At 35.2% G+C, this 15,690-nt stretch overlaps 1 protein-coding gene across 1 annotated transcript in view; it reads left to right on the forward strand.

Annotated features, from left to right (window-relative positions):
- LOC131843377 (uncharacterized) overlaps window positions 1–15,690 on the forward strand; it is a 90,959-nt gene that overhangs the window by 70,048 nt on the left and 5,221 nt on the right. Inside the window, exons 6-7 of the mRNA XM_059192005.1 lie at window positions 12,626–12,790; window positions 14,489–14,725. Of these exons, the coding sequence (XP_059047988.1) occupies window positions 12,626–12,790; window positions 14,489–14,725 (402 nt within the window). The remainder of the gene's footprint in view (window positions 1–12,625; window positions 12,791–14,488; window positions 14,726–15,690) is intronic.

Consider the following 15,690-nt stretch of genomic DNA (forward strand, 5'->3'; position numbering starts at 1 on the left):
TCACGTGATAACGTGCTGACGGTAGTGCTGTACCACTTACCATCAGGTGGTCAGCTCATTACAGTTCAATAAAAACTTAAAAACAAAAAAAATGAGTTATACACAAATAGGCCAAACAAAATAAAACTAGTTAATTTACCTGACAAACCTAAACTCAAATCAATAATAATAAATAGTAAAGATGCTAATATGTTTATAAACGTACGAGTAAACAATTGAAATTTGAAAAACCTGCATAAATAAAAGTTTACTCCGTTTGCAGTTTGTCATAATTCTTCTTTTCTTCTGCTATTCTTCTCCATGTTGTCCGATTTCTCCACGACGCAAAAACTTACAATATATCCAAAGTAATGTGCATAATATCTTGTTTAAACTCACGATAAATTACGCTCACTACTTTGGGAACATTGTAGTGATATATAATAATCTTCAATATTTTCTCCCATTCACTGGAATAATAAAAAGAAAAAGAAATGTATATACGTTCTCACGAAACTCAGGTAGGGATAGTGAGAAAGCCTTTACACGCTCTTTCAGGCACAAATCGGCGTTCAAGCAGAAAAGAATTTCATGTCTACGACAAAGAGACCGAAAATACCGCGCACGCGCCGTGAGCGCGCGCATTCCCGCGCTCTTGAACCGTCCATGCTTTAGCGCCTTTTTGTAATAATTAATTATCATTGCAAAATGGCGGATATCTGACTATGGAGCAAAGACATAAATCTCTGCACAACTCATGGTTGACTGGTAGAAAATGCCATTAGGTATTAAGTCCGCCATATGTACTTTTTACTTGTGTATGACGTGCATTAAAGTTATTTAAATAAATAAATAATTATAAAGTTATTTCAAAGACATAGTTATTGATCATTTATAAATCTTAAACGTGTCTTTGCAAAAATAAAATCGGCGGAATTAACATTAGAATGCCATGAATATGTTTCATCACGAACGAAAAAGTGAACACAATAAAATGGTTAAATGTAATATGTCATTTAATTATTTTTTCCATCTGTCCCGCGTTAAATCGCACGCACTCTGGAGCGCGAGTGAAAGAATGTGTCATGTAAAGGCATCATCATTGCCTTGCCTTTATCCCATTATTTGGGGTCGGCGCAGTATGTCATTCTCTTCCACTGATCTCTATCAATCGTCATATCTAAACATACTCTTCTTTTATTCATATCATCTTTCACACAATCCATCCATCTTTTCTTAGGGCGTCCCCTCCCTTTGCTAACTGGGGAGCGAAGAAAAAACTTAGAACTGGGTTAGCATGCCAAATCAAACTTAGGCAAAGAATACCTTGTTGTAAAAGGACAACAAAGGAGTTTAAAGAAATCCCGGGGCAATAACAACTAGCAAAAACGGGCGCCTTTACGGTGGGCGTTAAACAACCAACAATAGCGTTCCCAAGGAGGGTTGGTGTCAGGCAGGCGGCCGGCCGTAAAACACTTATGCCAAAAACCTTTGCAGTATGGAAAATATGTAAAGGCATAAAGGCAGCTAATGTGTGTTTTTTAAGTTATGACTTCCCCTATTTAGATTTTAGAGTTTAGGTATCTCGTCCTCGCTATTTGAATGAATGTATGAATGAAAAAGTCTTTATTGTTTTCCTCACAGAATAAATACACACATTTACATACATGACAAGTAAGAGAAAGACGTAACTATGGGCGGCCTTATCGCTGAAAAGCGATTTTTTCCAGACATTTATTTGATATGAGACCTTGGTATATTTGGTAGAATTTGTTCCATAAATAAATAAACATTCAATTAGAAAATAAAAATATTTGAATAAGAAATAATCTTACTGAATAAATGTGTTGGCCACTGCGACGCTTCAGGTAGATTCATTGAACGTAAATTCTGAAAATATAAAAGTTTAATTTTTAATTAAGGTTAAAGGTTCAAGGTAAGGCTTACCTTAATTTTTGTCTTTACTTATCGCACATCTAGTACAAAAGTATTGTACTGTACCTATAAAGATTAAGGCCAGGCAAAAGTAAAAAGGAATTATTAATATATAAAATACACCCAGACAGATACAAACAATCATATTTCTAAATACAAATGTTTGCACCGTGCGAAGAATCGAACCCGCGACCATCAGAAGTAAAGCGGTGTGCTAAACCGCTAGACCAATATTATGCTCCCGTCAATATACATATACATAAAATACACCTAGACCGATACAAACAAACATACTCATAAATACAAAAGTTTACACCGTGCAAGGAATCGATCCCGCGACCATCAGAAGTAAAGCGATGTGCTAAACCACTAGACCAGCGAGGCCGTCAATATACATATCTATACATATAAATAAAATTAGAGTGTCTGTTTGTAATACTGAAATAACCGTATTTTACTACATGCATATAAATATATACACGGTACATATACCAAACAACATTTTTTAGAATTTTTGTCCGTCCGTCTGTCTATCTGTTTGTTCCGGCTAATCTCTGAAATGGCTGGACCGATTTCGACGGATTTTTTTTGTCAGATAGCTGATATAAAAAGGAGTAACTTATGCTACTTTTATATTAGAAAAATAAAGTTAAATTCCACGCGGACGAAGTCGTGTGTACAACTAGTATATATATATATCTTAGCAATAATAACCGTACCTACATCTCGCTAGACGTGATCTCATGCACGCTCTTGTCATACAATCCCGGATGTCTAATTGTAAACAGTGTCGGGATAAAATGATCATTCACCATTACTGTTATGAATTAACTGTATGTACCTGTAATTTATTGAAACATAGCTTAATCATTACATAGTATAAAACAAAGTCGCTGTCGCTGTCTGTCCCTATGTATGCATAAATCTTTAAAACTACGCAACGGATTTTGAAGCGGTTTTTTTAATAGATAGAGTGTTTCAAGAGGAAGGTTTACATATATGTATAATATATGTACACCCGTGCGACGCCGGGGCGAGTAGCTATTATTGTTACTCTTTCACGCAAAAACTACTAAACTGAATTTTGATGAAACTTTACAGTAATATAGCTTATGCATCAGAGTAACTCATAGGCTATATTTTATATTGAAATTTACCGCGGGACCAGCTCGTAACAATAATAATCTCAGTACAATTCACACAGCGTCGTCTAGACCTAAGTTAAACTAGCTAAAGCTTGTGTTATGGGTACTAGATAACTGATACATATACATAGATTTTTTTTTTTTTTGTAAATATATATATATTATACATAGAAAACACCCAGACCGATAAAACCAATCATATTCATGAATACAAAAATTTGTGCCGTGCGAGGAATCGAACCCGCGACCATCGGAAGTGTAACCGCTAGACCACCGAGGCCGTCATGTTTAATGTAATGTAATAGAGTCAGCGTACAGATTACAACCATTTCAGTTTAGTAATGAGGTGGGATCGTTAGACATTCCTCATCGCAACTCGAGCCAGCTATGTGGACACATAACACCGGCAGATTATTGTTATGTACTAACGAGAATCGCGAATGTCGGTCACAGGTTCGGTGTCAGCCCTTTGGCAGTTATTTTCAACCGACTGCTAAGAGCGGGATGTGATTTGGGCTAGTAAAAAGTTAACATATTACAACAAATATTTTTTTTACCATTACCACTAAGGTTGTTTTAATAATGTACATGAATAAAGTAATTACTTTTTTGCGATTATGAGAGCGTCGGGGTATAGTGGTTTAGTAGCCCGAATTGCACAAAGAAGGACGTGAGTTCAAACCTGGTCGGTTTAAATAAAAGTTTTAATTTACATTTCTAATTAACTCTCCGCTAAAGTTCAGTCTAAAGAGATCTTAGAAAAATGCGTCTAAATGCAAAAATTATTATGTAATATTTTTTTTATTTTACCATACCATCATTGTTAATTATTTAAAAAATAATCCAATACGTACTTTAAAAATTATTTTTGTTATTATTATGTGTACTAAGAAACTCATTTTCTTTCTTTCTTTCTTTCTTTCTTTCTTTATAAAATAATAGATGACGTTGTATTTAAAAACTTCTTTTTTATTATCGTCAATTGTTGGCATCTATGATATATATAGTAGGTACAATATATATGGACGAAGTCGCGGGAACTAGTAAAATATTTTTTACGTTTAATACAAATGAACACATATGAAGTGTCTGTTTTATTTAAAAAATTGTTGTCTGTCTGTCTGTTGTTAATCTCTGAAATGGCTGGACCCATTTAGACGGGATTTTCACTCGCAGAAAGCTAATGTTATAAGGAGTAACTTAGACTACTTTGACTTTAGAAATATTCTTTTTTACATCTCGTTACGTTACTATAGTATACATTTACTGAAAACGCCTACAAAATAAATATAACAATATGAACTGCAACAACTAGCGAAACCAATTTTTTTTTATACTACGATGGTGGCAATCAAGCATACGGCCCATCTGATGGTAAATGGTTACCGTAGCCTACGCCTGAAACACCAGTGGTATCACGTGCGCGTTGCCGACTAGGATTAGGATTCTCTGTATAATCGACTAGATTTTTTCATCTCCTTTATTAGTCCTAAGTTTTTGTTCTACAAGTACCGTGTAAGTTCTTCCATATATTTTAAGCCAAGCAACTCTCTTTCTAAGCGAATCAAACCCGTGACCACTGTATGTGGGGCGGTGTGCTAAACTATTATACCACAGTGGCCGTCACAAAGCCAGTAGCACTAGCACCAAGCAGCTTGCTTTCGCCCCTCCGATCGATCCCCCGTCCAATCCCCTCCGATCGATCCCCCGTCCAATTCAAACGGGGGTCGAAATTAAGACGGCCTGAGCCGAGGTTCGAACCCCTAGTGGTGCCTTCAGACTAAAGTCGTATCCGTCAGGCAGGAGTTGGCCTTCAGCCGCTCCATAAGTCCTTCCGCGGGTTTTGAGTGCCATCTACACTCGCCCCCTAACGTCCGGTGAAGCTGTAAAGGCCAGCTACAGCTAGCTAGTATTAGAGTAGTCCGAAAAACAAAAAAAAAACAGCTTGCTTTGTAAGCGAATCGAACTCGTGACCATTCTATGGGGAGCGGTATGCTAAACCACTATACCATAGACGCCGTCACTAGGTCAGTAACAGTAGATTATTTACACAATTGGTGTATTTACAACTAATTACTACATACAATAGTATGTTGTATATATAACAACATACAATGGTATGTTGTATGTTGTTAATCTCTAACATACTAAGATAATATCAATGAGTTAATAATGTATACATTTATATTCTTGGAAACACATATAACTCTGTTGGTCATTGTTTTGACCGAAATAAATACATTTGAGAATATCAAATGCATAAATAATAATAATCTCAGGACAATTCACACAGCGCCATCTAGACCCGAGTTAAGCTAGCTAAAGCTTGTGTTATGGATACTAGATAACTGATACAAATAGATAAATATTTTTTTTCGTAAATATATACATATTATACATAGAAAACCCTAGACCGATACAAATAATTATACTGATGAATACAAATGTTTGTGCCGTGCGAGGAATCGAACCCGCGACCATCTGAAGTAACGCGGTGTGCTAAACCGAGGCGGTCGGTAAATAGATATAGGTAAACCTACATATTTAACCAACTTCCAAAACGAGGTATGTTTTCCATTCAATTGTGATTTTTATGCAATTGTATTGGGAAAAGAAGATAAAAAAGATGGTAAGGGATAACCTATTTATATTTTAATACGTGAAGCAAAAATTTGTACCCCTTTTTACGAAAATTGAGCAGACGGAATAGTATGATATTTCGGAAACTTATTCTTCATATAGAGAAGGAGTGAGAACTAATTTTTTTTTTATTATGCATAAAATCTTATATATAAAATTCTCATGTCACAGTTTTCGTTCCCATACTCCTCCGAAACGGCTTGACCGATTCTCATGAAATTTTGTGAGCATATTGAGTAGGTCTGAGAATCGGCCAACATCTATTTTTCATCCCCCTAAATGTTAGGGGTAGTCCACCCCTAAATTTTTATTTTATTTTAAGGCAAAACAACGTTTACCGGGACAGCTAGTATTCAATAAAAAAACATTACACATAATGCCATGCACTTTTTTTGATTTATGGAATGATGCATGAGCGTGCGCTTACGGTTTAAGCTACACCAGTGGAAAATGGTACAATGAGCATGAGTTAGCTCATCTTGGTAAATGGCAATTTACCAAGATGGTATCCAGGGGAACCGCGTGAAGGTTACCCTGACAGGGTACATTGCTAGCAGTGGTGATTTCGCTATTAGGGGAAAGGGGATTGTTAGTAATGTGGACCGATGATCATATTGTTAGCAATGTACCATGTCAAATTGACCTCCACGCGGTTACCCCTGGAAACCATCGTGATAAATTCTTGGTGAATTTGTTACGATGGGCTAACTGACCTGACCTCATGCTTATCTTATAATCCTCCACTGGTGCCCCGCCAGCGTAAACCGCTAGTGCTTTCGGGTGCACCATTCCATTATCACCCAAAACAAACATACTCATAAATAGAAATGTTTACATCGCGCGAGGAATCAAATCCCCGACCATCAGAAGTAAGACATTATACCAAACCGCCAACGTTTTATTCAATTACTGGATGTCTATTGTTTAAAAAAATAGTAAATTATACAAATTTTATTTATAAATAGAATTATTTAATTATTAATTAATAAAAAAAAAGAACTCACCCAGCACGTAGAATTTGAAGTCGAATTAAAAAAAACACTTATTTAACCCCATGGTTCTATAAACAATGAATTATTATTAGTATTTTATAAAAAAAAAACAATAATAAAAAAAACAAACGATATTAATTAATAGTAGTATAACTTCATGTATTTAATATAAGATATATTATTTTAAATATTTATTCCTTATAAGGGCTATATGAATTAGTGGTTATAGAACCAAGGTAGGTTGCGCGCGCGCAGGTGGCAGGACTAACTTGATGGAAGTCACGGTGAAGTGTGAACGGTTCTCGAACGCAGGCCGTTGGGCCCGTAGGCCAAGGAAATATCGTTACTCTCCGATACGAAAGGAGGAAAGTCCCGGTTCTAATAGAATAGTACAATAGAAAATCTTTTATTCAAATAAACTTAATTTAAGCACTTTTAAATAGTCATAACTTTTTTTTTAATCTACCGCTCATTCTAAAAGCTGTCTCATCACAAGAAGAACGAGCAAGAAACTTATGTGTTACATTTTTTAAAAAGTGGTCGTAAATTTAATATATAGGGTCCTATTAATCACTAAATGATTACTTAAATGACAAAAGCGCATGGTAATTCATGCTCGGGATTTTCATTTAATGTCAGACATAGACACCTACATAAGTACATCTTATTGTTATTAATATTATAAAAGCGAAAGTTTGTGAGTATGGATGGATGTTTATTACTCTTTCACGCAAAAAGTATTATACGAATTGTAATGAAACTTTACAGTAACATAGTATATACATCAGAATAACACATAGGCTATATTTTAAAAATATATTATTTAAATTGGGCGAAATATAATGTCAAGTAAGTGTGATGGGCAATGTGCCACGGTAGCGCTGATCCACCACATCCTTCGGCCAGATGTCCTCATTCATGAAGGTGGGCAGCATATTGGTAATTTGATTTTGATTTGAAACAAAACAGACAAAATCGCGTTTAAAAGCTAGTAAAAAAAATATCGGGATAAGTAATAACATCCGTAACTTTCGCGTGCCGTGCACTGTTATCGCTTCGAAATGGGTGTCAGCAGTATCGGCCGCGGGAGGATGTTTTGCTACGCGAATTATAAACAACGAAGCGCTGACGACGGAGCTTTCGGGAGCTTTTCCACTGCCACCCACAGTCGGAATTCGATACAGGTGGGATACTAGACCACTGTTAATGAACTAGTTCCTGCCCGTGGATTCATCTTGGTTTTATTTTTATGTATGATAATGGAATGCACTTGCTTGCGTTGAAGGTTTACGTAAGCAGATCATCAGTGGAGGAAGTTAAGTTGAGCATAAAGTCAGGTCAGTTAGCGTGGTTTTTCGCTAGGAATTTATCACGATGGTTTCCAGAGGGAACCGCGTAGAGGTCAACCTAGGATATGGCACATTGCTAGCAGTAGACAATAATATTAATAATAATCTCAGAACAATACACACAGCGCCATCTACTCCCAAGTTAAGCTAGCTATAGCTTGTGTTATGGATGCTAAATGACTGATACAAATACATAGATTTTTCGTAAATATATACATATTATACACACAAAATACCCAGACCGATAGAAACAATCATATTCATGAATACAAATGTTTGTGCCATACGCAGAATCGAACCCACGACCATCGGAAGTAAAGCCGTGTACTAAACCGCTGGGCCACCGAGGTCATCAGGTGTATATTCTTTATTGCACATATAATACATTGATAATATAATTTAGAGACATTGTGTAATCTATATTATTACGAGCCATTCCATACCTTAACGATTCTTGTTCCAGATAGAGTAGCTAGAGGTATTGTCCGTGGACTTTCTCACATGTCGCTGGGTATATTCGACGAGACGACGACTTGACGACCTCGGTGGTCTAGCGGTCTACACCGCTTCACGTCCGATGGTCGCGGGTTCGATTCCTCGCACGGCACAAACATTTGTATTCATGAGTATGATTGTTTGTATCGGTCTGGGTGTTTTCTATGTATTTACGAAAAAATATCTATGTACTTGTATCAGTTATCTAGTATCCGTAACAGAAGCTTTAGATAGCTTAACTTGGGACTAGATGGCGTTGTGTGAATTGTCCTGAGATTATTATTATTATATTTGAATCCAACACGTCATAATACATAGAGCAATCGTATTTTAAAATATTTGTCATCTATATGTTACGTACTAGGTAGTAAACAAAATGGGGTGCCTCATAAATTAAAATTTCAAGTGTTTGGCCTCTTGTCCAATTACCGTCTTTTTCACCTCATTGTTTCTTATTCTAAGTGTTTATTTTACCTTTTAAAAGCTTCAAATGATGTGGTAAGTGTCTTTGACAACTTTAAATTCTACACTATGCTTAACTAATACCATAATACTCAATAATATTAAAAATACAAAAGTTTGTAAGTAATAAGATATTTGTGACTCTTTCACGTAAATACTACTGAACGGATTTTGATGAAACTTTATAGTAATATAGCATAAGCTATATTACTATAAAGTTTGTATAAACTTCTATAAGTAATGTATAAACATTAGAATAATATATAAGCTATATTTTACGTTGAAATTTGTATATAGAAATTTAACACTGGCGAAACCCCTAGCACAGCTAGTTGGTATCATAAATGCGAAAGTTTGTGAGTATGGATGCATGTTTGTTACTCTTTCACACAGAAACTACTGAACGTATTTTGATGAAAGTTTGCTGTAATATAGCTTATATATCAGAAAACATATAGGCTAAAATTTCATACGGATGAAAGCGCGGGTATAGGTAATAATTTATATTTCAATTACAATAATTGAACCCTAAATCTGTTGAAGATTAGTTCCCAGTAAGATTACGCTGTATAAGTCTAATGGACATACGTTCTGACTACTTTGTCTCGTGAAATATGAGACGAATAGCAGTTAATGAGTTGCTGAGTGTTCAGAGGTACGTCCGTTCGGCGTTGATAAAATAATTGTTTATATTACAGTTTTAAGAATGGATTCCCAGTAATTTAGCGCACCTACTTGCTTAGTTAGTATTTCTCATATGCTGACCGTATTTTCTGATGGGGACTGGGAACAGGAGTGGGAGGGGGGCGGGGTATTGACTATACCTATAGGCGGGGTTGAAGTCGGGCCAATAATTCATTTATATACGAGATTTTAGTTTAATGTTAGCCATAGACACCTACATAAATAATCTGGCTTAAAAAAAAGAAATCCAGTTAAGTTACTTGGCAGTTCTTCTCAATAGTAAAAATAGTATATATCTTCAGGTAAAAAATATGAATACATAAAATTAAATTTCCTACATGAATATTTTTTTAATATAATTACGTTAATAACCCTTAAAATTCACTTATATATTCAGTTTATAAATCCAAATATACACATGTATAAAAAAAAGCGAAACAAATAAAAGACAAAAAAAAACACCTCCTGCACGCGTCGGTGACAACCAAATTCTCACGGTCCTCCCTACTACATAAGAGATGGTACTCTGGCGACTGAGAAAGTGGCGGTGTACCCAATAACCTTACCAGACAACTGGATAGGAGAGGCTCTTGGGAGTTGATTGTGGATGATAATGAATTGGTGCACCCGCCTGCGCTAACGGTTTACGCTGGCGGGGCACCAGTGGAGGATGACAAAATGAGCATGGTCAGATCAGTTAGCCCATCGTGACAAATTCACTAGGAATTTATCACCATGGTTTCCAGGAGGAACCGCGTGGAGGTAGATCTAACATGATGCATTGCTATCAATGGGGACAACTAATTCCCATTACTAACAATCTCCCGGTTTTGGGGGTTAAATGACCTCAAAAAAGTCTGTAGAAGAAGGCAAAGGGAACCACTGCTATAAATCTCACAAGAAAATCACTATGGTAGGCTATATACCACTTTTCGTTTAGTAGGCTGTCAATTTATAATCTCAGGACAATTCACACAGCGCCATCTAGACCAAAGTTAAGCTAGCTAAAGCTTGTGTTATGGGTACTAGATAACTGATACATGTACATAGATATTTTTTGTAAATACATACATATTATACATAGAAAACACCCAGACCGATTCAAACAATCATTAAATACTCATGAATACAAATGTTTGTGCCGTGCGAGGAATCGAACCCGCGACCATCGGTCGTAAAGCGGTATGCTAGACCGCTAGACCACCGAGGTCGTCGAGTTTAATCAATCAAGACTAAATTAGGAAACTAAATTCAAAGTAAAAATCTAAATCTGCATTGCTCAATCAAACTCAATTGATCAGTCCAATCGATTTTCTTATTGGCGTTTCCATTTACCAAGAGTATAGTCACAAATATAAATTGACACAGAGTTTACTGCTAAATATGATTATTATATTAATACGTGAAGTTTTTACTACACGTAGTAATATATAAATATAATAAAATTTCTAAAAACCTTGAGCCCCTTTTTTATTAAAATTCATTGCGCGGTTTGAAAAAAACAGTTGAATAAATTATGCATAAAAAATACATTAAATCAATAGAAAAACATTACATACGGTGTAATGGATCGGTGGACTGTATGGGTGTCTAATTAATAAAAACACGTAGTTTGCAATAATATAATATATTAATATATGCAGCGAAACTATCAAAAGACAATGAGAGAATAATACAATAAAGTGAAGTATATCAAATAACATGACATATAAAAAAGAACTCTTCAAAAATATATATTTAAAAATAATAAAAATATCAAAAGAGTTCGGCGGTCGGTCGCCAACACACGGTACCATGTATTTTTGACCCCCACATGCATAGTATATTCTTTACGATGTATTTATATTATTTTGTTTAATTCCGCTACAATTAACAAGTGGAAACAAAACCTGACCAGCTCTACGACCTTAATATAAATCCACCGAGTAGTGAATTTTGCAGCCAGAATCATTGGTAATCAACGTCTATGTGACAGACTCGACCCATTGGCTTTGCGGCGAGATATTGCATCTCTGTGCATTTTCTACCGCATATATCACGGGGAGTGTTCTGAGGAATTGTTCGGATTAATACCAGCTGCTGAGTTTCATCACCGTACCACCCGCCAGAAACTGAAATACCATCCTGATCATCTGGATGAATGGCGGTCTTCCACAGTACGGTTTTCTAGAAACTTTTTGCCTCGCACAACCACATTGTGGAATCACCTTCCAGCAATGGTATTTCCGAACCGATACGATATTGAAACCTTCAAGAAAAGAGCTTATTCCTTTTTAAAAGGCCGACAACGTACTTGCAATTCCCCTGGTGTTGCGGGTGCTCATGGGCGGCCGTAATCACTTACCATCAGGTGAGCCGCATGCTCGTTTGTCCCCTGTGTTATAAAAAAAAATGGTCTTACGCAAAATAAGACCTAATTCGATTAAGTATATTCTTTGTCAATAGAACCTTGACAGTGTTCAAATTTATAATAATAGTAATATATCATAAGTATATGTATACATAATATAAACATATATGTATTTATCACGACGGTTTCCAACCGAAACCGCGTGGTTAATCTGACATAACAATAATAATAGCCTGTATTTAACAGTAACAATCTTTCTTACATAATTATCTTAATCTAATTTAATTACTTGACACCGGCAGTTGAAAGTTGTTTTGCTGTACAGCATAGGTCTCCGCTGGAGTTCGCCATTGAATGCGATTCTGCGCTACTCTTTTCCACGTGCCGTTATTTTTTTAATATCGTCTTCCTATCTACGACGCTGTCTCCCTTTCCGTCTTTTATGTTCTTGGGCACAGTATATTGCTAACAATACATTTCTCTACTCCTCATTATTAATTCCTCCCTTTATCCAATAGTCATGCCGACTTTAAACATAATATATTGGCATAGCTAAATCAGTAGATTTTTTAAATGATAATGTTTTATTTTCAGCTGATAGTACGTCGTCGGGGTAGACGAGGGGTGTATGCTCAGCGCTGTACACCGGTATCTCTGGATGCGTACAGCCTGGACAGCGTCAGCGTTGGTCACAGGAAGGGCAACCAAAGACTTCGAGCCAGTAAGAGAAGTTACGGCAACCCAGCGTATGATGACGAGGTACATTGATAGCTAGTCATAGACAACTATTTGTAATAAATAGATAAAGAAGTTTGTCACATCAAAATAATAATATCCTTGGGCAAGACAACTGATAAAAATACTTGTATTTTTATCAGTTGTCTAGTACCCATAACACAAGCTCTGCTTAGCTCTGTGAATTGTCCTGTAAGTTTATAGTTTCTTTTTAATACATATATAATTTACATAGAAAAATACATATATAATATAAATACCCAATTTATTTTAATAAAGAATTTTCTTTTATAATTATACTCATGTAAACAAATGTTTGCACTGTGCGAGGAATCCAACCCACGAGCACCCGAAGAAAAGCGATGCGTCTAACCGCTAGACCACCGAGGCAATCAAAAGATACAAATGTCACAATTTTACTGAACATATTTCCAATATTTTTGGAATGGCATATAAAATAAAGAACATTCTGATTTTGAAGTCGGTTATAATGTTGTAATTCGACTGAACTTAATGGAATTTAATACGAAGATAGACTGTATTACAAGGATGGTTATAGGTTATCTTAGAATATAATCTGTGGGCCTGATACACAGGTATATTTTGAGAATATTAATAACTTTTTGTTCTACATCGCTATAAAGATATATAGGTACTTGTATCTACTTATACATATAATACTTTAAAGATTTAAAGTGGTTACTCGTAGAAAAGTCCCATTAACTCAAATTCAAGTGTTATCTTCCAGTGTGTCTTTGGTTATTGGGTTTGAATCTGTAATAAGGTATCTTTTCTCACATCAATTAGTTTTAGGAATATACAGTGTTAAATCAAATATATAAATAAAATTGGAGTGTCTGTTTGTAATATTGAAATAACCGTTTTTTACTATATGCATATGAATATAAATACGGTATATACACCTAAATAACATTTTTTACAAATTTTTATCTGTCTGTCTGTTTGTTCCGGCTAATCTCCGAAATGGCTGGACCGATTTTGACGGGACTTTTATTGGCAGGTAGCTGATGTAATAAGGAGTAACTTAGGCTACTTTTATTTTAGAAAAATAAAGTTAAATTCCACACGGACGAAGTTGCGTGTACAGCTAGTTGTAAATATAAATTTTGTCAAGGTGAGATTATAGATTGAAATATAAATTTTATTCCACAAACAATAGAGTTTAAACTTCTTAATATTTAAATTGTATTAAATTGTACTGTTTAACTTTAATTCAATTTGATATAATAATCTTGGACAATACACACAGCGCCATCTAGTCCAAACTGAGACCTTGTGTTATGGGTACTAGACAATGTAGTATATACTTAACTATATATATATTTATGTATATTTTGTAAATATATACATAATATACATAGGCAACACCTAGACAATAGAATAGAATAGAACAGAAAATCATTTATTCAAATAAACTTAATTTAAGCACTTTTGAATAGTCAACATTTTTTTTAAATCTACCGCTTATTAATACAAATAATATATAATAATACCTATGAATACAACTGTTTGCACTGTGCGAGGAATCGAACCCGCGCCCGCGACCAACGGTAGTAAGCCGGTGTGTTAACCACTACAGCACTCGAGGGATTTTCCTCTTCATTGTAATTTTTCTCATTATGAGTCACATAACCACTACAGCACCGAGGTCTCGAGCACTCGAGGGATTTTACTCTTCATTGTAATTTTTTCTCATTATAGGTCACATCACATCCAATGAACTATGCTGCTCTCGCAAATTTCGCTCTCGACGTGGAGTCCATAATCGCTGAGTTTTCCGAGATACCTTCAGTGACCGTCCGCCCTGATGAAGTGCCACCCGGGTGCGAGGACAAAAACCGGTACTCCAACGTGCTCCCGCTGCCGGAGACCAGGGTCCCGTTGAAGAGAATCGGAAACGACCCGACCACAGAGTATATCAATGCAAATTATATAACTGTAAGTATATAAATATAATACTTATCTATACATCTATACATATAAATAAAATTGGAGTGTCTGTTGGTAATATTGAAATAACATTTTTTTAGTACATGCATATGAATATAAATACGCTACATACACCAAAATAACATTTTTTACTATTTTTGTCTGTCTGTCTGTTCCGACTAATCTCTGATATGGCTAGACTGATTTTGACGGGACTTTTTTTGAAGTAGCTTATGTAATAAGGAGTAACTTACTTACTAACTTTTATTTTAGAAAAGTAAACTTAAATTTCACGCGGACGAATCGCGGGAACAGCAAGTTAATAATATAAATGCGAAAGTACCTCTGTCTGTCCGTCTGTTTGTCTGTTTACCTTTTTGGTATTCTCATATTGTGTTGCATATTGCTATAGTGTTATTTGTTTGTACTTTTTGTATCTATATTGTTATCTATTTTATAAATGAATCAATTTAATTATTTACTAGTCGTCACAGTGTGGTCTAAATTCGACTATAATTAATTAAAAATTTTAAGTTTGAACATTATTAAGTTTCTATTGTCTAAGTTTATGATATTATCTATGCGTGTATTTGTCAAATACATACACACTACGTGTGTAATTTTTTTTATTGATTGTATGTATTTTTTATGCATAATTAAAAAAAACATTATCGTTTTATACTCTTTCGTCCGCGCAATTTTTATTCATTAACTAACTGTCCAGGCAAACGTTGTTTTGCCTTAAAATAAAAAAAAATTAGGGGTGGACTACCCCTAACATGTAGGGGGATGAAAAATAGATGAAGGCCGATTCTCAGACCTACTCAATACGCTCACAAAATTTCATGAGAATCGGTCAAGCCGTTTCGGAGGAGTATGGGAACGAAAACTGTGACACGAGAATTTTATATATAAGATTTTATAATGGATTCAAATTTTTTCCTTCATCTATTAATTTAATGATTATGTTTTTT

This window comes from Achroia grisella, unplaced genomic scaffold (genome assembly GCF_030625045.1).
Source record: "Achroia grisella isolate CSIRO2021 unplaced genomic scaffold, CSIRO_AGI_Agris_v1 utg3071, whole genome shotgun sequence".
Taxonomy (NCBI): Eukaryota; Metazoa; Arthropoda; class Insecta; order Lepidoptera; family Pyralidae; genus Achroia; species Achroia grisella.